We start from the raw sequence: 20,821 nt of genomic DNA on the forward strand, positions 1-20,821 counted from the left end.
AACTGCTGACCTTGTGATTAGCATTCCAACTCACAACCACTAGTGGGGGCATTATGGGAACAAAAAGTATTTTAAGAGAATGCCATGAGTAACAACATCGAAATAAAACAAATTCCTACAAAGATACAAATGACCGAGACTGACCCAAGAAGCAATGGGAAAGCTAAGTAGACCTATATATAAAGTGTTTGAGTCGATAATAACAATACCTCCTCCAAGGGAAAGCCCAGCACAAGGTGGCTTCCCTGACAGCTCTACCGAACATGTAAAGAATTCATGCCAATCCTTCTCAAACTCTTCCAAAACACAGAGAAGGAAAGAACACCTTTGAAGCACTCTCTGAGGCCCAGCTCACTCTGACACTAAAGCCAGATAAAAACACCATGAGAAACCCAGAGACCAACACGCCGTATGCAGCAAGATTCAAGATCAGCCAACCTGTGACGTGGAGGCGTGCTGCATGGATGCCAGGATGGCTCGGCAGAAGAAAATCAGTCAGTGTGAAGCTCCACAGGAGTAGACAGGAGGAAAGGGATATCACTGTGACCATCAGCAGGCCACTCGCCATGGGATAAGCTGACTGCAGGCTCTTGCCCCTCCTTCAGGTCCTCTGCTGGCCATGGCTGGTGGGTGGTCTCAAAGGTGGCCTGATATAGTGCATGTGTCTGGCAGCTCTTGGTTCAGGACACTCTGCTCCTGGTCTGTGAGGGAGGGGAACTTGTTCACCCTTCTGTGTCCCCTCTGCAGTCTGCCTGGAGATTCTACGCCACCAACCTCTCCCGGACAGACCTGCACTCCACCTGGCAGTACTATGAGCGCACGATGACTGTGCCTATGTACAGGTACTGCCCCGTGCTCCAGGCCCCTGTGCCCAGTGGCTCAAGCCTCAGCCCCTCCCTGTGGCGAATGGAGCACTGGTGTGTTGAGTGTCCATTTGTTCTGAGGCTGTTTTTTGTTCACTGTTTCAATTTTCTTCTTTTTTTTCCTCCTTTACAATGCGTGCACTTTCTGTAAAGGTCTTGATGGTGGATTCTGAGTACTGCCTCTGTTTTTCGTTTTCTGTGCTGTGGTGGTGTCCCCGCTGCCAGACTGCCACCCTAGCTGGTGTCCTATGCTGTCTGCTGTGTCCTGTATAACTGTAGCAGCGTGACAAGACCACCCCGTCCCCTTCTGAGAGCCCCGGGGTTCCTCTGCTCGGGACTCTGGCCAGGGTCATTCCCGGCAGGTCTTGGAGCTTAAACAATGTCAGGGATTGACCCCCAAGCCCCAGCGGACAAGGATCCCTGGTTGCGGGGAGGGGTTGTTGAGGAGATTGAGCCCTGTCCGAGACATACTGGGGGTGCTGGGAGCAGGAGGCTGTACTCTCTTGAAAGACCAGGCCCCCAGTAGGATGCAGCAGAGAGACCCCAGGTAAAGAAGGTCTAAGCTGGCCTTTGGGGGCCAAGCTTCTGCACAGGCTCCTGGTTCACAAGGACACGTGGTCAGCTGACCTCAGCACACTGTTGCTTAGGATTTGGGCCTTCTCTGGCCTTGTGCTGGACCCAGGCACCTCTGGGGTGGGCACTAGGGCTCCCTTTATTTCAGAGGTTTCTGTAATACCTGCAGCTTTCGTACATGGGCAGTGGGAGTGGGGTGGGGGTGGCGCAGTGCTCTGCTGGGGCTTTCTCGGGCTGGGGACAGGGTCTTGAGACCACACCCCCTTTCACTTCACTGTGTGCATGCCCCTGTAGGGGTGAGTCCCCCATGAAGAGGGTGCTGGGCATCAGCTGTCCTGGTGGCTCCCTCCCCCTCTTAGCATTCCCCCACCAGCCACCCTGGGCCCTGGAGCCCTTGGACAGGCTGTGTGAGGCGGGAGGGTGCTGGGCTCCGGCCACAGCCCTGGACAGGCCACCCAGCTAATTCTCTCCGTTCTGTTGTTCCCCCTTCTCCTCCACTCCTGTTTCCGTTTCCTTTCTCTGACCCCATTCTTTTCGAAACTCCCCTTCTTTCCCTCTGTGTGTGTGTGTGAACACGTGAAAAGCTCTCAAACCCAAACCTACGGGGCCTCCAGGTAGGAATGCATGTCATCTGTGAACGGCCCTGTGGTGTGGCCCCTCGTTCTGTCTGGGGCTGTTGGGAGCCTGGGGATGCTGGCCTGGCCTGGTCAGTGGTCTCTTCACAGCCACCTGTGCTGGGCGGTCAGGCCAGAGGCTACTCACCCGACACCCCGCCCCGGACCTCATGGTGCCTCCCTGCCTCTCCTGGGACCCTCCTTCCCTGAATCTTCATCCCTCCCCAGTACGGCTTGCTTCTGGCTCCTGCTCCTCCCTGCTTTCACTCCCCCCTGTCTAGTCTGGCTCTGCAGTCCCCTCCCCCTGTCCCAGTCCCCGGGTCCCACTTAGTGGGAAGCTGAAGCGACCAGGTGAGATGTCTGCAGTCTACCTAAGGGCCCAAGTCTGGGGGCAATGGCACTTCTTAAACCAGGATCAACTTTCCCTTTTTGGGCAGGACAGCTGGGGCCATGGAGGTGTGTGGGGTGCACCTCTGGGTACTGGTTTCAGTTCTCTCTTGGTGGGGTCCCCTGGCCCATGTGGGGTGTACTTCAGGGCCTCTATTAGAGTTCTCGCTCTGTGGGGTCCCCCAGCCCGTGTCGGGTACACCCCACGGCCCTCCAGGGCTCTCCCTCAATGGGGTCCCCCAACTTATATAGGGCGCACCTCAGGGACCTTGTTGGGCTTCTCGCTCTGTGGGTTCCCCCAGTCCATGTGGGGGTTCTCCTGCCGTGGGCCACCTAGCCTCTCAGGGCAGAGAGGGGCAGGGTGGCCCCTTGACTCCTTCCTGCTGCTCTGGTGAGTGTGCCTGCGCCAGGTAGCTCTCCCCTGAAAGTGGAGGCAGGGGCTACAGGAAGCTTCACCTCAGCCACAGTGGTGGAGTCCCTTCTTCGACTCCTTTGGGACCTCTCTCCCCCAGTGACCTCCGGTGTAGACCCCCTTTTGTGCCCATTTGAGCCTTCCCTGCGAGTCTGCCTGCACTCCGTCCTGGACTGCTGGCTGCAGTGCTCAGAGACCTTCCCTAGGACACAGGTGCTAGTGGGCACCAACACCTGCTCCCGTGGACCCCTGGGTCCCCGGGGTGCTGGGGGAGAGATTGGAGGCCCTCCTTCAGGTCGTGGCAGGCTCTTCATCGACTGGGGTGATGACCTTCATCCTTCTTCTCTGCAGAGAGCCACCCCAGCAGTGAGAGGTCCCACCACGGGGGAGGCTGCCTGTGGGGCCTAGGGAAGGAACTGTCTTCCCGAGGCCAGCTGTCCGCTGTCCCTCTGCACTGCCCCCAAGCTAGTGCTAACCTTCCCGGGAACCCTCATCCTCAGCCCTCTGACCACCTCCCTTCTGCTTCGCTCCCCGCTGGCATGTTGCCCCTCATCCTCCACCGGGTGTTCCTGGGTGGGACAGGGATGCATGCACATGTATGTGGTATGTGCACGGCCAGGCCGCCCCTCTGTCCTCAGTGCTGTTGCCCAGGGCCCCTGGCATGTCCGTCTGGCTTTCACCCTGTGTTTCCACCCTGGAACCTTAACCCTGGCCCCACTCAATACCTCAATGACCCCAGGGGGAGGGCCCTGGACCGCACCCTGGGTGGTCTGCCTTGGCCCAGCTGACTAACCTACTGGCCCTGGGCTTCTGCTCAGCGTGCTAACCTGGGAGGGAAAGTGTGTATGTAGGGCGCACTGGCCCCCAGCCTGCCCCTGCTGTGGCATCTGTCGCAGCAAAGAGGCTGTGCAGCCTGCTGGGAGCACCGCCTGCTGGGAGCACAGTGCGGGCTTGCACACCGTCTCTAGTACCCAGGGACCCTGGGCAGGCCTTGGAGGGGACAACTTGGGTGTGGGGGGCTTAGCAGGTGGAGGTGGGACACTGCAGGCTGGTCAGGGGTGCTGAGGAGAAGGGGAGAGGGCAGGCATGAAGCAAAGCCTGAGAGCTGAGGTCTCAAGTGCCTGGTGGGGCCATGCTGAAGGACGTGGGAGCCATGAGTGTGAGCACGGGGTGACAAACAGAACCTGAGGCCTCAGGGTGAGGCTGGAGGGTCAGGGCCTGGAGGGGGGAGGGGCGAGTCAGGCGGCTGTGACACAGGGATTCTGGGGAGCAGGTCTGTGGGAGAGGGGTAAAGCTTTGGGAGTGTGGACTGCTGAGTGCCAGGGTCGAGAGGCAAAGTGGGGACAGGTGTGGGGTGAGTCTGAAGAGCCAGGGCCCAGAGGACCCCTGAGAGTGGCTCTCAGGCGGGGCTGAGGTACCAGGTGTGCATGTCAGCAGGCACTGGGGCTCAAGGCTGCCTGCAGCCCCTCCAGTGCTGAAGGTGGGGCGGGAGGAGCTGTCTGCAGGCTAGTCAGCTCACAGGAGTCTCTGTGGGACCTGGGCCTGACAGGAGAGGCCCACCCGCCCCTGGGGCACGCCCTTCTGCCCAGCAGACCCTTCCTGTGACTGGCAGAGAGCCTCTGTGGAGAGGGGCCAGGACCCCAAACAGGTTGGGGCTGTCCTAGGGTGTCAGGGAAGAGGAGCTGAGCGCAGGAGCCCAGCTCCCATGCCAGGGCTGAGTGCCCCTCCCCTCGCCTTTCCTCTGAGCTTCCTGTCCGCCACGGGGTGGGGGCTTTCACGAGGGGGGAGGCCCTGAACTCGGGTGGTCCCTCCGATCCCACTAGCAACCACTCCACAGGGGTGACAAGGTAAGGTAAGAGGCAGGAGGGCGCCCCCTGACTCTGAGGCTTCCCCTCTTCTCCTCCAGGCTCATCCCGCCTCTGAACCAGCTGGAGCTGCTGCGGAACCTCAAGAGCAAATCGGGCCTCACCTTCAGGTCAGCCACGTGGGCTCAGCCAGGTACAGGCCCGCTCGTGGCAAGCGCAGCGGGGCCGGCCTGGGCGGGGCCAGCTGAGGGCGGGCGCGCGGGGCAGTGCTGAGGGGCTAGGGGGCGGATCCCCAAGGGGACAGGATGGAGGAGGAGGAGCTTTCTCCCTTCTCTAGAGGAGGGGGCGGAGGCGGGGTCCCAGCGGGGAGGGCGGAGGGCCGGCTGGAGCTGAGGGTGTGGGGCAAGAGGTGTGGGGGGAGCCCCCCTAAGAGGCCCCTCCCCTAGCCTCACGTGACCCCCCCCCCAATCCTGCTTTTGGGCCAACGCTGCCTCTTGCGGCCAGGATACTGTGGAGGGACACTGGGGCTCTGGGGTGGGGCAGAGGAAGGTGAGGTTCTGACTCAGAGCTCTCCAAGGCCCCTGGGTCCCGCCTCTCCACCCCTTTGTCTATGCTGTGCCCTGGCACACCCCCGCCCCTACCCCCAGAGATGGGCTGAGGCTGGGGGTTGGGGAGAGGGCGTGGTCCTGGGAGCTGTGCTCCCCATACATCACTGGGCAGGCCTCTGCTGTGGACTTCAATCCTGAGGGGAGTCTGGTGCGCAGGGGCTCTGTCTCGGGGAAAAGCCCCAAGGAGGCTTCAGGTCCCTGTGGCGCCTTGGCTGTGCCTGTGTGGGGCCATCCCTGTCATGATGGCTTGGTGTATGGGGTCACGGACAGTCCACCTGGGGTGGCAGGGCCGCGGGGACATGTCCTGGGGGGTCTGTGCGGATGAGCCCTCATTTCCGCTCAGTGCTATGTACAGGCAGCGTGCAGGAAAGTGAGGCTGGGGGAGTCGGCTCAGGGAGATGGGGGCACCCACACCCATGCTTGCCTGTGGTGAAGCTGCCAGCTGGTTCCAGCCTCCATGGACAATGGCATCACCACGTAGTTCCATTCAGTTACGATGGGGAAACCCTTCCCCTGTGTGTCCAGAAAGTGATTATGGAATTGACTTGTTCCCGTGTGGAAATGGTATTATTCTGAGGAAAGGCAGTGTCCACTGCAGGCAGGGGTGCCTCCCGAACTCAGGGTCATATCACTGAGTGGCTTCCCCTTGCCACGTCCCTCAGGCTCTGGCTCCTCTGACCTCCATGATGTCCCCTGAAGGGCAGGGGCTCTGGGAGTGGGGTGTCTGTTTCTGTGCCAGCCTGTCTTTGTGGGAGCCCCTCCGGTGGGGATGTGGTTAGGTGTAAGGGGGCTGCTGTACTTAGTGGGTTCTTGGTGACTTCAGGGGTGAGGGAGGCCCCTTTCCTTGGTCATTGGCAGCATGACCCAGTGGCTGCCCACTAACTCTATGCTTCTTTTAAAGGAAGGAGCCTCAGCCGGAGCTGTCGCCCAGGTCGGTACCCCCTCCTGCTGCTCTCCGGGGCTTGCTCACAGCTGGGTCCATGCCTGTGCGTGATCCAAAGAGGGCACAGGTGCGGGCAGGTGTAAGCGTGAGCCTGTCTGTGTCCAAGCGTGGCCGGCGGTGACGTGGGTCCCTGACCACCTCTCCCTTGTGTGCTGCTGCCCGAGATTGGGCAGTCAAGGGGCTTCTCAAGGGCTCCCCCTCTCAACCACAAGGCCAGTTCTGGACCTCTCTGCTGCAGGCATGCCGTCCAAGCTCTCAGCCTGTGGAGGTGGAGGCTGGGAGCGGACGCCTGTCCTCCTGGCCAGGTGGGCAGGGGCCCAGTGCTTGTAGACAGAGCAGGTGGGTGGTGGAAGGTCTCTGGACTGTCAGGGACCAGGGGCTGCATCTGCTCAGCCACTCTGGCATTACCCACCCTGCTCCCATTAGTGGACAGGTCCCATCCTCCTGGGCGTCTGCCTTGCCAGGGTGGACAGAAGCTGTTGGGTGATGCCTGCTTCTCTGGGCCCCCAGTTGGTCCACATGAGTGGTCGGGAGGTGACCGCGTGTCAGGTGTAGAGACAGGAGGGGCTGAGGAGGCAGCATGTGGGCCAGTCCACCCGGAGACTGTGTCCTGTCTTGGTGTTGAAGTCCAGCTCGGACACAGATCCCCCTGTATGTGACCTTGAGGGACTCTGAGTGGCCCAGCGTCCATGTGTCTGGGTAGTGGATGGTGCCCACCTGTCCTCCCTCTCCCTAAGGTGACTTGGGGAGATACGGAATGACACTTCCCCCTCCCCTGACCCCCAGACCCAAAGAGGAGGCAGGGCCTTGACTTGACCAGTTTGGCTGGACTCTGAGCCTGGGTTGGAAGTCGAGAGGCTTCTGGGAGCTCGCAGTGGTGCTGTGGTGGTGGCCAGCCACTTTGGCTTGGGGCCTAGGGAGAGAACTGTGGGGCCGGGAGTGAGATGGGGGTGTGTGTGCGCGCCCAGTTGGTGGGCATGCACCCAGGAGATAGGTCATCAGTTTCACTGCCACCAGCCTGACGTTCATCTGGGAAGTCTGCTAGAGAGCAGGGTGCAGAGGCAGGCTTCGTGGGGGGCCTGCAGGACCCCTCATGGAGGGAGGCCACCTCAAAGGGCAGGGAAGGTGGCTCCAGAGCCTCTGGCTACTCCACCTACTCTGCCTCCCCCCTCCCCTGCCCCTGTGGCTTTAACCCTTTCCCAACAGCTTCTTTGCTGTCTCTCCCTCCCCCCTTCCCCCCCTCCCACCCCCGTTCCCCTCCCCCATCAGGAAGCTCTTGTCTCCTATTCCCAAGCCTCTTACTCTCTGCCCTGCCCTGCCCCCGCCCTGTCATGCTGCTCTGTGGGGATGAGGCTGCAGCCAGAAAGCAGGGCTCCAGGTGAGGACACAGGTGTGCCTTCCAGGGCTCTCTGGAATGTTCCATGCCTGGCCTCCTCAGGCTGCTCTGTGATTTCTGTGCCCGGTACCCCTTTAGGGGTCTCTGGAATGTTCCATGCCATCTCCTGCCGGGTTCTCTTCCAAATGTTCCGAACCCTGCCCATAATGTTTTCAGCGGTGTGATCTGTGCCCTGTCCTGTTCCCCCCCCCCCCCCCAGAGTCTCTCTGGAGTGTTCTGTCCTCTGTCCTCCCCCAGGGTCTCTCTGTGGAGTGTTCTGTCCTCTGTCCGCCCCCCCCCAGGGTCTCTCTGTGGAGTGTTCTGTCCTCTGTCCCCCCAGGATCTCTCTGTGGAGTGTTCTGTCCCACCCCCCAGGGTCTCTCTGTGGAGTGTTCTTTCCCCTGTCCCCACCCAGGGTCTCTCTATGGAGTGTTCTGTCCTCTGTCCCCACCCCCCAGGGTCTCTCTGGAGTGTTCTGTCCTCTGCCCCCCCCCCCAGGGTCTCTCTGGAGTGTTCTGTCCTCTGTCCTCCCCCAGGGTCTCTCTGGAGTGTTCTGTCCTCTGTCCTCCCCCAGGGTCTCTCTGTGGAGTGTTCTTTCCCCTGTCCCCACCCAGGGTCTCTCTATGGAGTGTTCTGTCCTCTGTCCCCCCCCCCAGGGTCTCTCTGGAGTGTTCTGTCCTCTGCCCCCCCCCCCAGGGTCTCTCTGGAGTGTTCTGTCCTCTGTCCTCCCCCAGGGTCTCTCTGTGGAGTGTTCTTTCCCCTGTCCCCACCCAGGGTCTCTCTGTGGAGTGTTCTGTCCTCTGTCCTCCCCCAGGGTCTCTCTGTGGAGTGTTCTGTCTTCTGTTCCCCCCCCCCCCCAGGGTCTCTCTGTGGAGTGTCTGTCCTCTGTTCTATACCCTCTCCCTCAGGGTTTCTGTGAAGTGTGTGGCCTGTCCCTCAGAGGTCTCTGTGGGATGTTCGGTGCCTGGTCCCTTTTTGTGTTCTCTGTGGAAGTTCTACCCCTTTCCTCTCTGTAGAGTATTCTGTGCTCTGTGTCCCTTTAGAATTCTGTGGGGGGAAGTTCCATGCCTGTCTCCCCAGGGCTTTCTGTGGGGATTCCGTGCCCTGCCCCTGCCGCCCCCTGTGTCTTCACTGTGTGTCCAGGTGGTATCCCTGGGCTCAGTGCCACACCAGGGTGCTCAGGGACTGGGGGTGCTCCTTCACCTTTGAGAGGATTTGGGGCTCAGGGAGATGGAGGAGCCATCTCTGAGGGTGGAGAACCCCGACCCTGCGTCCTGGGCACAGGCCCCTGTCCTGGGCACCCACAGCTCTGAAGGCTGCTGGGAATCAGAGGCCGGACAGGAGCCCAGTTCTGAAGGGTCTGACGGGAAGGTGGCGAGGAGGCCTCTCGTCTGCCAGGCCCAACTGTGGGGGCACTTGGGCACATGGTGCTGCCTCCATTGGCACAGATGCCCCAGGTCCGGGTGGGCACTGGACAGAAGATACCGAGCTCTGAGGCTGTGCTGGTCAGTCACTCTGTGCAGGGGCTGGGGGACCTCTGTCAACTCATCTCATCTCGACCCAAGTGGTTCTTTGTTTGCCCCCCACCCCTGTCCCCGCCCTCTCCACCCTGGAGGGCCCCCTCTTGGGCAGCAGCGGTTGTGTCTCCTTGTGTCTGTTCCATCGGTCCTGGGCAATATCTAGGCCCTGTGCCTCAGTGTCATGAGCTGCATTCATGAGGGGCACCCAGTCCTTCCCTGGGCGACCCTGTCCAGCCAGCTCCTAACCTCCTAACCTGAGCGGCATGTCCAAGCAGGGTCTTCAGAGCCTGGGCAGTGGGGTCACGCTCAGGGGAAGCTGCAGCCAGGGCACCCCTCCCCCTTGCTGCTCAAGGCGCCCTCTGCACAGGTGCTGCCACCTGGCAGCTCTCTGAAAGGGCTCAAGTCAGAGAGGAGCCTTCTGTCCCATCAGCCACATTCAGGGACCACACGTGGGCCTGAGGCCACCACTAGAACATTCTGGCATGGATGCCTAGGAAGTGCATCTTGGGTAATTCAGTTGTGTGGGATTCATGAGGTGGCGGCACAGGTGATGTGAGGTAGGTCAGGTCAGGGACCTTTCTTACTGTTCAGCCTTTCAAGGCAGAGTTGCGTTTTCCCGTGCTGAATTTTTTATTGAAATCACGTGTTTTCAGTCATGGAAGGCATTTTGAATAAAATGAAGACATTCTGAGGTGACTTGGATTTTGAGGAGGACATGTGGGTTCCAAGGGCTCTCTGGTAAGAGATTCACATAGTTATATGACCCCCATCGGAATGGGACGGCAGCATGACTCGAGGTGGGGCAGCAGCTTTCCACTGAACCCCAGGGTGGAAAATGTAGGTGGGTGCTCTACATCTGGTCTCATCGTCGGGTTAACCAGGGGCCGAAGGAGACCTCTTTCCCCTGCGGGAGGCCACGGTAGGGTTCTGTGGGCGCCAGAAGCAGCCACACAGGGCAGCTTGGGGCTGGGGGAAGAGGGAAGGAAAGGCGTCCAGAGTTGCGGTGTGTTTGCTTCTACTGCTCTGAAGCAGAGCTCTCCACGGCCTGCGGGCAGGGGAGGGGCAGGCTTGGGCCCCGTCCCTAGAAAGCCTCCCGCTGCAGGTAGGCTGTCACCTGGCCCGGGGCTCTTGCAAGCGCTGCAGGGGGTCCTCTGAGATCCCATGAGCCCACAGGAGAGCCCAGCGGCGTTGGCCCCTGTTGGCCCCTTCTCCCAGAGATTGTGGCCCGTGTCAGGACCAGGTGTGTTTGTGGGACCAGCTGGGTGCGGACCCCTCACCCACTGCTTCGTGGCCCAAGGGCACATGTCTTCCTAAAATGTGCGGCTGCCAAGCAAGGCCCCAGGGCGCGGCGTGCGCGGCGCGGTCTCAGCGCATGTATTACGGGTTTGCTGGCATGATCGGAGCGAACAATAATACATCTCGGAAAGACGCGGGCCCGACTCCGCCTTTGGAAGGAAAAGGTATTTTTGGAGGGACAAAGCAGGACTTCTCTCCAAAAATAGAGGCCTCTTTTCTTTTCCAGGCCGGTGCAGGACCCCCAAGAAGCCGTCCGCGCTCCCGCCCGCCCGCTCGCTCGCTCGCTCGCTCGCTGCTCCCCAGGGGCAGGGCCGGGGCGCCGGGTGCTGCCTCGGGTCCCACACCGCCAGCCGGCCGGCCGGCGCGGGCCGCACACTAACTGTGCTCTCCTCATTCCACTAGAGGCGGCCTGAGCAGAGAGTCCCTGTGCGGATGCTGCCCTGGACACTCTAGGTACCGCGCACCCCGCACGGATGGCTCTGCTGCACGGCTCTCTGCCCTCCCGCCCTCTCCGCTCCCGGAGGTCCCGGATGGGGAGGGGCTGCGCGGCCCCGCCCCCGCCCCGCCCCTTGGATGCCGGGGAAGGACCCACCTGATCGCAGGATGGAGCCCGGCTATGGCTCCGAGGGGCTGGCCAGCGGGCCTGTCCCTCCAGCACCGCTGTTGTGCCCGGAGGGGCGCTCCATTGCCAGCGCCCTCTCCAAGAGCTCCCGCCTGACACACTCAGAGCCAGAGGCCACCCCCTTCCTGACACAGGCCCCCTTCCCCCCTCCCCAGGACTGGTCACTCCTGCACTGTGGGCTCCTCACCCCCCTCCTTGTCTCCCTCCAACCACTGTTGCCACCCCAGCCCACTCCTACCCTCTTGTGGACACCACTGTCCTGCTTGCTCAGTGGCCCCTGTCTCTCCAGTCCCCCTTTCCTGCTGGTGGACCCAGAATGTTCAGGAGCTGCCCCATGTGCATGTGGTTGGTGGGTGCCAGTCCCGACAGCCACGGGGCCAGGCATCAAGACCCAGCATGCTTGTGGGCCCGCATCTGCATGTTCCAGAACCTTCTCTACTGAGGGCGTGGCTCAGGGCCTCCCCTCAACCCAGGATGTCCACTGGACTCTCTCTGCTCGCTGCCTGCTGGTCTTGGAGGTTGATGCTTGTGGGGCTGTGGCAGCCCCAGAGGCAGAACTGGGTCCTGGGAGCTCAGGGCGAGGCCTGCGTGGGCCCTGACAGACCTGCCCTGCTTCTCTGGACTTCGGTAGGGGATTTGGGGGTTTTCAGACCACAGATGGGGCTCTCCAGGGTCAGGTCAGGCTGTGTGGAGAGCAGAGGGATCAGGCCAGTCTTGTACACCCAACCCTTCTAAAACAGCCCTCCCACAGTCGGACTGCCCCCTCCCACAGTCGGACTGGCCCCTCCCACAGTCGGACTGGCCCCTCCCATCCTGGCTCCATCTGGACTGCAGGCTTGAGTTGCTGCCCCAGTGGCTTGCCCTGGGTTCCCAGAGGTGACAGCTCCTTCCTTCCTCAGAGTGCTGGTCTTGAGTGGGCAGGGAGCCCCTAGTGAGGCCAGGAGCCCCACAGCTCTACCTGTGTGGACGCCTGGGTACAGACAGTTTGGGGTAGCTGGTGGTGCGGTGGGAGCTAGGAGCCTGAGAGCCAGCCAGAGCAGCCACACTCCTTCCGGGATGCAACCCTGCTGCTTGTGGAAGTCGGGATTCCAGCAGTGACTTGCCTGCTAGGGCTGCATCCCATCCACCCACTTTGCTCCCACCCTGGGAGGTCACTTGGAAACCTGAGAGGGGACAGAGCCGAGACCCAGGTGGGGTGGTGCCTCAGCTGAGGCCAGTGGCTAGGCTTCTGAAGTGGGAGCAGGGAGAGTGGGGGACATCAAGCCCCCCATAGGCCTACTTTTCCTGGCCACACTTGGCAGTTCATGGCCCCTCTTCTTGGAGATGTCGACAGAGCCGAGTCCCCTCCCAGCTGTGTGTCCAGCCACCCGCGGCCACCCCTGGCACCGTCTGAGGGGAACAAGCAGCCTTCATCCCTGGCCTTGAGATCAGGGTGGGCCCATGCCTGATGCTGCAGCAGCAGCTCCTCAGATGCCCACAGGGACCCCTGACCGGGATGTGATGGTCAGCTCTGCGTCGTCACGGAATTGCGACTGGCCTGGGGGCAGGTGGGGGGAGCATGGTGGGAGAGGGGCTCCAGGGCTGGGGCGAGTCAGGATTCATGAAGCCTGCAGGTAGCCTGGAAGGCACAGGGTCCTGCGTCTGGGGCGCTGGCTGGCCCCTAGAGGAGCTGAGCCCCAGTGGTCGGGAGGGGGTGTTTAGGTGACTTGGTGCTCAGCAGGGGCAGCGTCTGGACAAGGGGCTTTTCCTGGCCACATCCACCTCCCGGCCAGGTCCCAGCTGGTAGTCTTGGTGGAGCAGGAGCTCCTGGCTTTAGGCAGTGTGAAGGGGCTGGGGACCCTGGAGACACAGGGCCCAGGGGAAACCACTGCTTTGCCAAGTGGAGCAAGCTGGGTTGCCTGCTGATCCCTGACACGCGTATACACACACACACACACACACACACACACACACACACACACACACACACACTTGGGGACTAGGGTCCTGAGAGCTGGTCCCTGATTGTAGCACATGGGGCCCCAGGCCTGTTCTCCCTTAGTGGCCGTGGGCCTGGGGACCTGCTGAGCAAGGGGCCCATGTTGGGGTCAGGAGCTGGGCCTTGGGCAGGGGTATGAGGGGCCTTGTTCTGGAAGGTTGGCCTCTCTGGGACAGAAAATGGGCCAGGAGTCCCATGGGCGGCCAGGATGTATCCCTGGGCAGCTCTTGGGCAGAGGCGGGAACAGTTCAGTGGCAGAAAGCTGGTGGCTGCTGGACCCCAGAGCGAGCCTGATGCTTCCCAGGTCACGGACAGCAGCCGGGCAGGTGTGGGGGGGGGCATGTCCATAGTGCATCCCACCAATGTGCTGGGGCCTGTCCCTCTCTTCTGGCTGCCTTGGTGGTCAGTCATGTCCCAAAGCGCCCAGCCAAGGCCAGGCAAGACCACTGGGGACCTGGTCTGGGAAGCACAGGCCCCCAGTCACGTGGCTGCTCAGCCTCACGGCGTGGCTGGCCCCAGCTGGCAGAGGAAGCCAGGGCCACACTGCCTCTCCTGCCACCCAGTGCCCAGCTCAGGGGCTGCAGGCAGCCCTCTATGGCCATTAGTGTGTTCTGCTTGGTAGAGGGCTACTCCACTCGGGGACCTGAGATGGGTCCCCTGGGCAGCAAATCTGCAGGCCAGCGCGTGCCTTGTGCCACCTCTCTGCCCAGAATTTGTCGTCCAAGGCTGCTGGTTCAAGCAGCTTCTGCTGGGGTCCCTGCTGGGGCCGCCTCTCCTGACATGGGGCATGAGTACAGGGGAGAAGGGAGTTTGGGGATCGTCTTGGGGAGTGCTCTGGGAGGGGGGAGGCAGACATTCAGGGCTGCAAGAAGTGACTGAAAGCCAGGCGCTGCCTCCCCCGCCCCTGCGTCTTGGGCAGTTGCTCTGGGCCTCGGCTGCGCCTGGTCTCCCAGTGACTTATCCTGTTGTCCCTGTCTGTCTGTCTGTCTGTCTGTCTGTCTGTCTGCCTGTCTGCCTGTGCACGTGATCACCCGGGAGCAGTCAGAAGGTCAGTTTGAAAGACCGTGTCTTCTCCAGTCCCCGAGGTGTGGCTGCCAAGGGGAAGGGGTCCCCTCAGGCCCCGACAGTGAGGCGGTCGCCCAGCGCTGACCAGAGCCTGGAGGACAGTCCCAGCAAGGTGCCCAAGAGCTGGAGCTTCGGCGACCGCAGCCGGGCACGGCAGGCCTTCCGCATTAAGGGTGCAGCTTCCAGGCAGAACTCCGAAGGTGGGTCGCCAGGCCCACCTGAGTGGGCAGTGGCCAGCCTCTGGACGCCACCCTATGACCAGGCCAGCTTCTGAGCCCGCCCTTGGGCCAGAAGGTCCCTTGCTACTGTCACCAGCCATACCCGATCCTGGCAGGGGGTGGGGGTGAAAGGGCCTCTGTCTACATAGCCCACCTCAGGCCTCCCTCCCCTCATAGACTGTGTGTCCTTCCACCCAGAAGCCAGCCTCCCCGGAGAGGACGCTGTGGAGGACAACAAGAGCTGCAACTGTGAGTTCGTCACTGAGGACCTGACCCCCGGACTCAAAGTCAGCATCCGAGCTGTGTGGTCAGTGGCAGCTGCTGGGCTTGGGCCCGGTCTGGGAGGGGGAGAGGTCCAAGGGGAGTCAAAAGGGATCAAAAGAGAGCTATGAGGGGTCCAGGGAGGGGGGCTGGAGGTGCTTGCCTCATCTGTTCACTGCTGGGTCTCAAAGTTGTCAGTGGCCTGCTGAGCCAATGTGGGTGGGCCACCGCCCTGCCCAGGCGCCCTGTGTCTGCTGGGACTAGGGTGCTTGTCGGGGGATACATGCTGCAAAGGGGTTATGCTGGCATCCTCCCACAGCCCCCAAGGGAGGACATTGGGGTGAGGGTGCTGGGGGTTCTGGGACCATGAGGGACCCACCCACCTGGACTGCAGATGTCAGAGGGGACTGCTGACCTCTGCAGCCTGATCCTGTGGCCCATACCACACCAAGGGCCGGAGGTACACAGGTAGGCGTGGCCTGGGGGTCCCATGGGCTTACCTGCATCTCTGCACCCCTCAGTGTCATGCGGTTCCTCGTGTCTAAGCGGAAGTTCAAGGAGAGCCTTCGGCCCTATGATGTGATGGACGTCATCGAGCAGTACTCTGCCGGTCACCTCGACATGCTGTCCCGCATCAAGAACCTGCAGTCCAGGCAAGGGCCCCGCCTGGCCCAGAGCCGCTCCATGTCGCAGGCGGGCCAGGCACCAGCGCGTGCGGTGTGGCTATGGGGCAGGAGGGCACAGGGCTGGGAGTGTGTGTGGCAGTGAGCCTTGCGTTGCTGCCCACCACTCTTTCCGGTCCCCTGCAGACACAGGTCGGCCTTCTGCCCCATCTATCAATGTGTCCGTGTTCCCTCTTCTCTGACCTGTGTGCGCGCACATGTACACCGTGTGTGCTTGTGTGCACATGCGCATGCATATGTGTTCATGTGTGATCACATCTGCTTTGTGTGAGCTCTCTATACACGCATGTGTATGTAAGTCCAGTTGTGTGTACAAATATAGCTGTGTGTGCACATTATGTGTATGCGTGAGAGTATGCATGTAGACTCACATGTGTGTCTGTGTGCATGTATGCAGTGTGTGCACGACTGTGTACATCTCATTTTCTCACCAACTTTTGGAAGACCTCTCATATGTGTGTGTACACAGGTCTGTCATGTGTGAACACATGTGTACATACACAATGGTGTGATCTTGTGTGCATGTGTTTACACATTCATGTTTATTATATGTATGTGAGTGTAGGCATCTCTCTGTGTGTCTGTGTTTGTGTGTAGTTAAGCAGTGTCCACATATATGAGCACACATGTATCCACATATCATGCTTGCATATGTGTGCACATATATGTGCCATGCCTTGTGCATCTGTTTGTTGTGATTGGAGCGGCTTCTCTGAGGTGAAACCTTGGATTTTGGTGGTCCCACCAGCAGTGGTCACATACCCTGTCCCCTTCTTTCAGGGAAGTGGGGTGTCTGTCCCCCTGCCTGTTCAGGGGAGTCCCACTTCCTGGGCAGGATGCTGGGTAGGAAGACTATCCAAGACTGGCTCTGTGTCTGCAGCAGCCATGCAGTCAGGGTGTGTGCCCAGGAAGTGCGGGTCATGACCGCTGTGAGCACTGTGTTTATTCCTCAGCCCCCATACAGGTGTGACTGCACATGTAGGCAGGTATCTAAGGGGCTGTTGTGGATCTGGGGCAGGGTCTATGCGCCCCCTTGGGAGCCTGCACTCAGTGCTCCTCTGGTGCTAGGGAAGGGCCTCTCTGGGCGATAAGCTGTTCGCATCGGGCAGGAGACCCGAGAGCTGCCCTTTGCTTTCCTAGGTGCAGGCTGGGCCATCCCTGTTCAGCACGTCTCACAGGCTTGGCTAGCCTTGAATGCTGGCTGCGCATGTGGCACTGCGCCTGTGTGTGTGGGTGAGGGAGTGCGTGTGCGTGTGAGGATGTGGGTGTGTAAAGAAGTGGGTGTGAGTGTGTTGGTGTGGGCATGTATGAGGGTGTGTGTATGCGTGTGTGAGAGAACGTTCCGGTGTTTCCCCACCCCCTGCACATGTCCCCACGTCTCTCTTGTCTCTCACGGCAGCTGTTTTTGTCCAGCAGGCTCTCCTGCGCCCAGTACTCTCTCCTCCTCTCTGGAAAGACCCACTAGACAAACAGCCCCCGGGGCCCAGGATGGCCTGTGCTGTACGGACCACATGTGGTCTGGGGGTGTTGCACATCCGGGCCTGCTCTGCATGCTGGCGGCTCGGCTGTGAGGGGAGACGGGCAGCTGTGACCCCTCCCCAGCCGACGCTTGGCTTGAACACTGGAGACACTGGGCCGGGACGAGGTCAGCAAGGTGGCGCGGAGGCCTGCAGGGAGCAGGCCTGCATGCCAACCCCTCAGGTGTACCCTCGGCCTGCTGTGCCGTCCCGTGCTGCTTCCTCCATGACACGTCTGCTGGTGTCTTTTCTCTTATTCACGCTGCCAGGATAGATATGATTGTGGGTCCCCCGCCCCCTTCAACTCCCCGGCACAAGAAGTACCCCACCAAAGGACCCACGGGCCCTCCGAGAGAGTCGCCCCAGTACTCTCCTAGGTTAGGACACACCCTGACTGCTTGTCACCGGCCCTCCAGGCCAGGCCACACGACGCACGCCTTGCTCACCGCCCAGGACGGCCGCTGTGCAGGAGGGTGTCAGGAGAGCTTGGCTGTCCAGCTGCTCCTCTGGGGAGCCAGACTCCTTGCTGTGGACACCAGCGACACCCACCTAGGGCCAGGGGTGTCCATGAGGAAGGGAGGGCAGAGTTGCCCTGCACTGAGGTCCATGTGTCTGCCGGCTGGGTGACCGCGGGGTGGATGCCTTTCCCTCCTGTGCGATGTGGCCACATGGCCCTCGTAGCACCTTCCTATCAGTGGATGAGGAACTGCTGGGAGGGGGGCAGCTGGTGGTAGGTCAGCAGGAGCAGGTCCTACTGTGATCCAGACCGTGACCAGCCACCTCACCTCACTGCGACTAGCCACCATGTCGCACATGCCCACCCGGCACCCGCTGTCGGGGGCAGAGGGGGATCCAGGACAGGGCTGAGGGAGAGAGAGGGGGGTCCAGGGCAGGGCTGAGAGGGAGAAAGTGGGAGTCCAGGGCAGGGCTGATGGGGAGAGAGTGGGAGTCCGGGACTGGACTGAGTGGGAGGAAGCTCCCCAGAATCCCCTCCTGGTGTCTGCCCTGGCGGGCCTAGCCTTGGTCCCAACAAAGAGCCGGCTGGCGGCGTCATGTGGCATGGATGGAGGTGGTGAGCGCTGTGCCTGGATCGTGCTGACCCCAGAAAGGCCAAAGTCCCCCCATTTCCATGTCCACTGCTTGGAGCCTGTACCCCACTGTGCATGGCCAAGCCTGTGCATGAGCCTGGGAGCATGCGGGCTGCACTGGGGCTGGGGGACAGAGCAGCCCCCTTCGAGGGGGCTCCCCCAAGGACACCAGGTGCTTTCTGCTCACACAGAGCTGGGACACAGCTTCCTAGACCCAGCAGAGGGTGAGGCCGTGCAGGGCCTGATGTCTATCCAGGCTGTTCATCTGGCCGCATTCAAAGCCCTGCTTGGCCATGGCTGGGCAGGAGCCCTGCTGGTTGCTTCTTAGGGGCTGCAGAGTCCTGCAGCTCCTACCAGGGGCCACGTGGGAACCTTGTGAGGTCACACCTCACAGTGCCTGAGGGCAGAAGCCACCTTTCTCAGGGCAGACCAATGGGCTTGCTGGGATTTACCATATACACTTGTGCACACATATGCACAGTGCCCTTGGGCACAGCCCACTCCTGCATGAGCTCGCTGCACATACACATTCACAAGCACGCCTGCATAAACTTCCTGGCACACACACACACTTGTACACAAGCACACCTGCGTAAGCTCACTGGCACGCACACATTCACAAGCACACTCCTGCATGAGCTCGCTGGTGCACACATACTTGTACACAAGCACACTCCTACCTAAGCTCATTGGTGCACACATACACTTGTGCATATGCATATTTCTACATAAGCTCGCTGGCACACCCACACCAGCACAGATGTAGCTGTGAGTGGCTGAGATACGCGCTCTCTGGTGATCACCAGCTCTGTCCATCTAGCCTTCCTAAGTGCAGTGCTCCGGCTGCCCCACCCCCACCCCCCTGGCCTGTGCCAGGCTCTCCTGCCTCCTGCTTCCCCTCCTTCCTACTCGCACAGTGTGCTCTGCCCCTGCCCGGCTCTGCCCAGCTGGGCTGACCCTTCTCAGAGGCACATTATGTAGGAGTAAAGCTTTGGTGTGGGAGGGTGGGGTGGGGGTGCCTTCTGGAACAGGGGAGGGTCTCGGGGTAGCCCAGCCCCTGGCTTTGTGCCCGGTAGGCCCTCCGCCCTCTGTGGCTGGTTCAGGACAGTGACCTCTGATGGCAGAAGCGGGGAAGAGCGGGGACTGGGCTTGTCCTGATCTCATGGGGCCAGCTGGTCTGGGCACCCTAGCTTGAGAGGGGTGCCGGAAGGGGTGACTGGCCCAGACCTGATTCCCTTCACTTTACTCCTCGCTAATGTGCCCATGTGCTCTGGGATGGAACCATGGGGGGCCGGAGACATGGCACCTGGGGCCCTGGGAGCTGTGCTCGGCCCAGCCACATGCCCCCCACTCATACTGGGGGTCTCTTCTCGGCAGAGTGGACCAGATTGTGGGCCGAGGCCCGCCCATCGCAGACAAGGACCGAACCAAGGGCCCTACCGAGGCGGAGCTGCCCGAGGACCCCAGCATGATGGGGCGGCTGGGCAAAGTGGAGAAGCAGGTGGGCTCTTCTGGGGTGCTGAGAGTGCCCATGGGGTACTGAGGGGTTCTGCTGGGGAGGACGTGGCAGGGGTGCTGAGGGGTTCTGTGAGAGTTCTTTGAGGTGAGGAGGGGTGCTTTGGGAGCCCTTTTGGGATGCTGCAGGCACCCTGGGGCTGCAGAGGTGCCCACGGGGTTCTGTGAAGCTACACAGGATGCTCTGGGAGCCCTTGAGTGATGTAGGGACCCCAGGGGTCCCTGCCTTTCTTTGCCTGAGGTGCAGTTATAGGTGGCCCGGGAATTAGGCCAAAACTACCTCCAGGACCTGGCGGGAACCCCCAGGTCCCTCTGAGGTCCCTGACTGAGCTCCCCACCCCCACCCTCAGAGCCTTGTGCTTCAGGACCCCATGGGGTTTGGGGGGTGGGGAGCACACTGGCTGTGCCAGGAGAAGTGAAGGGTGGGCGGTGTGCCCAGGTGGGAGGCCGTCCCCCGGGCCCCACCGAGCAGCGCTCCTGATACAGCCCTGCCCCAGGTGCTGTCCATGGAGAAGAAGCTGGATTTCCTGGTGAACATCTACATGCAGCGCATGGGCATTGCGCCCGCTGAGACGGAGGCCTACTTTGGCGCCAAGGAGCCGGAGCCCGCGCCGCCCTACCACAGCCCCGAGGACAGCCGGGAGCAGCTGGGCAGGAACGGCTGCGTCATCAAGGTGGTGCGCTCTACCAGCTCCGGGGGCCAGAAGAGCTTCGCCGCCGCGCCGCCCGCGCACTGCCCACCCTCCACCTCGTGGCAGTCGCAGGGCTGCCCACGCCAGGGCCCGGGCTCCTCGCCCGTGGGCGACCCTGGCGCGCTGGTGCGCATCCCGCCGCCGCCCGCGCACGAGCGCTCGCTGTCCGCGCACAGCGGGGCCCACCGGGCCAGCGCCGAGTTCCTGCGCTGCGAGGGCTCAGCCCGGCCTGCTGAAAGCGGCCTGCGGGACAGCGACACTTCCATCTCCATCCCCTCGGTGGACCACGAGGAGCTGGAGCGCTCCTTCAGCGGCTTCAGCATCTCCCAGTCCCGGGAGCAGCTGGACACTCTGGGAGGGGGCTACGCGGCGGTGGCGCCCTGCGCCAAGGTGCGGCCCTACATCGCAGAGGGAGAGTCGGACACGGACTCGGACCTCTGCACCCCGTGCGGGCCGCCGCCGCGCTCGGCCACTGGCGAGGGCCCCTTTGGCGACGTTGGCTGGGCCAGCTCCCGAAAGTGAGGCCCTGCGGCCGGACAGCGCCCCCAGAGGGGGCGCACCGTCAAGCTTCCAGGAGGACCCGTTTCTTAGTGCGAGCGGCAATGGTGGCCACCCTGCTGGGGTCCGGCTTCAGTGTGGTCCAGGCATGGAGGGGGCCGGGCACGACCCAGCGTGGCCTTCCTCTTTCCAGTTCAGGCTCGGTCTGAGGGACAGGCAAGGCCGGCATTAGGGGCCTGCCCTCCTGGGGCTGGGGGGCAGCCGCCGGTGGGGAGCAGTGGTCGGCGG

At 61.8% G+C, this 20,821-nt stretch overlaps 1 protein-coding gene across 7 annotated transcripts in view; it reads left to right on the top strand.

Annotated features, from left to right (window-relative positions):
* Positions 1-20,557, top strand: part of KCNQ2 (potassium voltage-gated channel subfamily Q member 2) — a 43,689-nt gene extending 23,132 nt beyond the window's left edge. The window contains exons 8-18 of one of the 7 annotated variants that reach the window (XM_075527704.1): positions 748-842; positions 2,021-2,050; positions 4,756-4,824; positions 6,164-6,197; positions 9,928-9,941; positions 10,814-10,849; positions 14,038-14,261; positions 14,478-14,586; positions 15,062-15,193; positions 19,206-19,329; positions 19,841-20,557. In XM_075527704.1, coding sequence (XP_075383819.1) covers positions 748-842; positions 2,021-2,050; positions 4,756-4,824; positions 6,164-6,197; positions 9,928-9,941; positions 10,814-10,849; positions 14,038-14,261; positions 14,478-14,586; positions 15,062-15,193; positions 19,206-19,329; positions 19,841-20,557 — 1,584 coding nt within the window. Of the gene's footprint in view, positions 1-747; positions 843-2,020; positions 2,051-4,755; positions 4,825-6,163; positions 6,198-9,927; positions 9,942-10,813; positions 10,850-14,037; positions 14,262-14,477; positions 14,587-15,061; positions 15,194-17,009; positions 17,118-19,205; positions 19,330-19,840 lie in introns of all 7 variants that reach the window. The other 6 variants (XM_075527703.1, XM_075527708.1, XM_075527709.1 and 3 more) reach the window with 6 other exon arrangements.
* The last annotated feature ends 264 nt before the right edge of the window (positions 20,558-20,821 follow it).

The sequence above is a fragment of the Tenrec ecaudatus genome, chromosome 12 (assembly GCF_050624435.1).
Source record: "Tenrec ecaudatus isolate mTenEca1 chromosome 12, mTenEca1.hap1, whole genome shotgun sequence".
In the NCBI taxonomy this organism is placed as follows: Eukaryota; Metazoa; Chordata; class Mammalia; order Afrosoricida; family Tenrecidae; genus Tenrec; species Tenrec ecaudatus.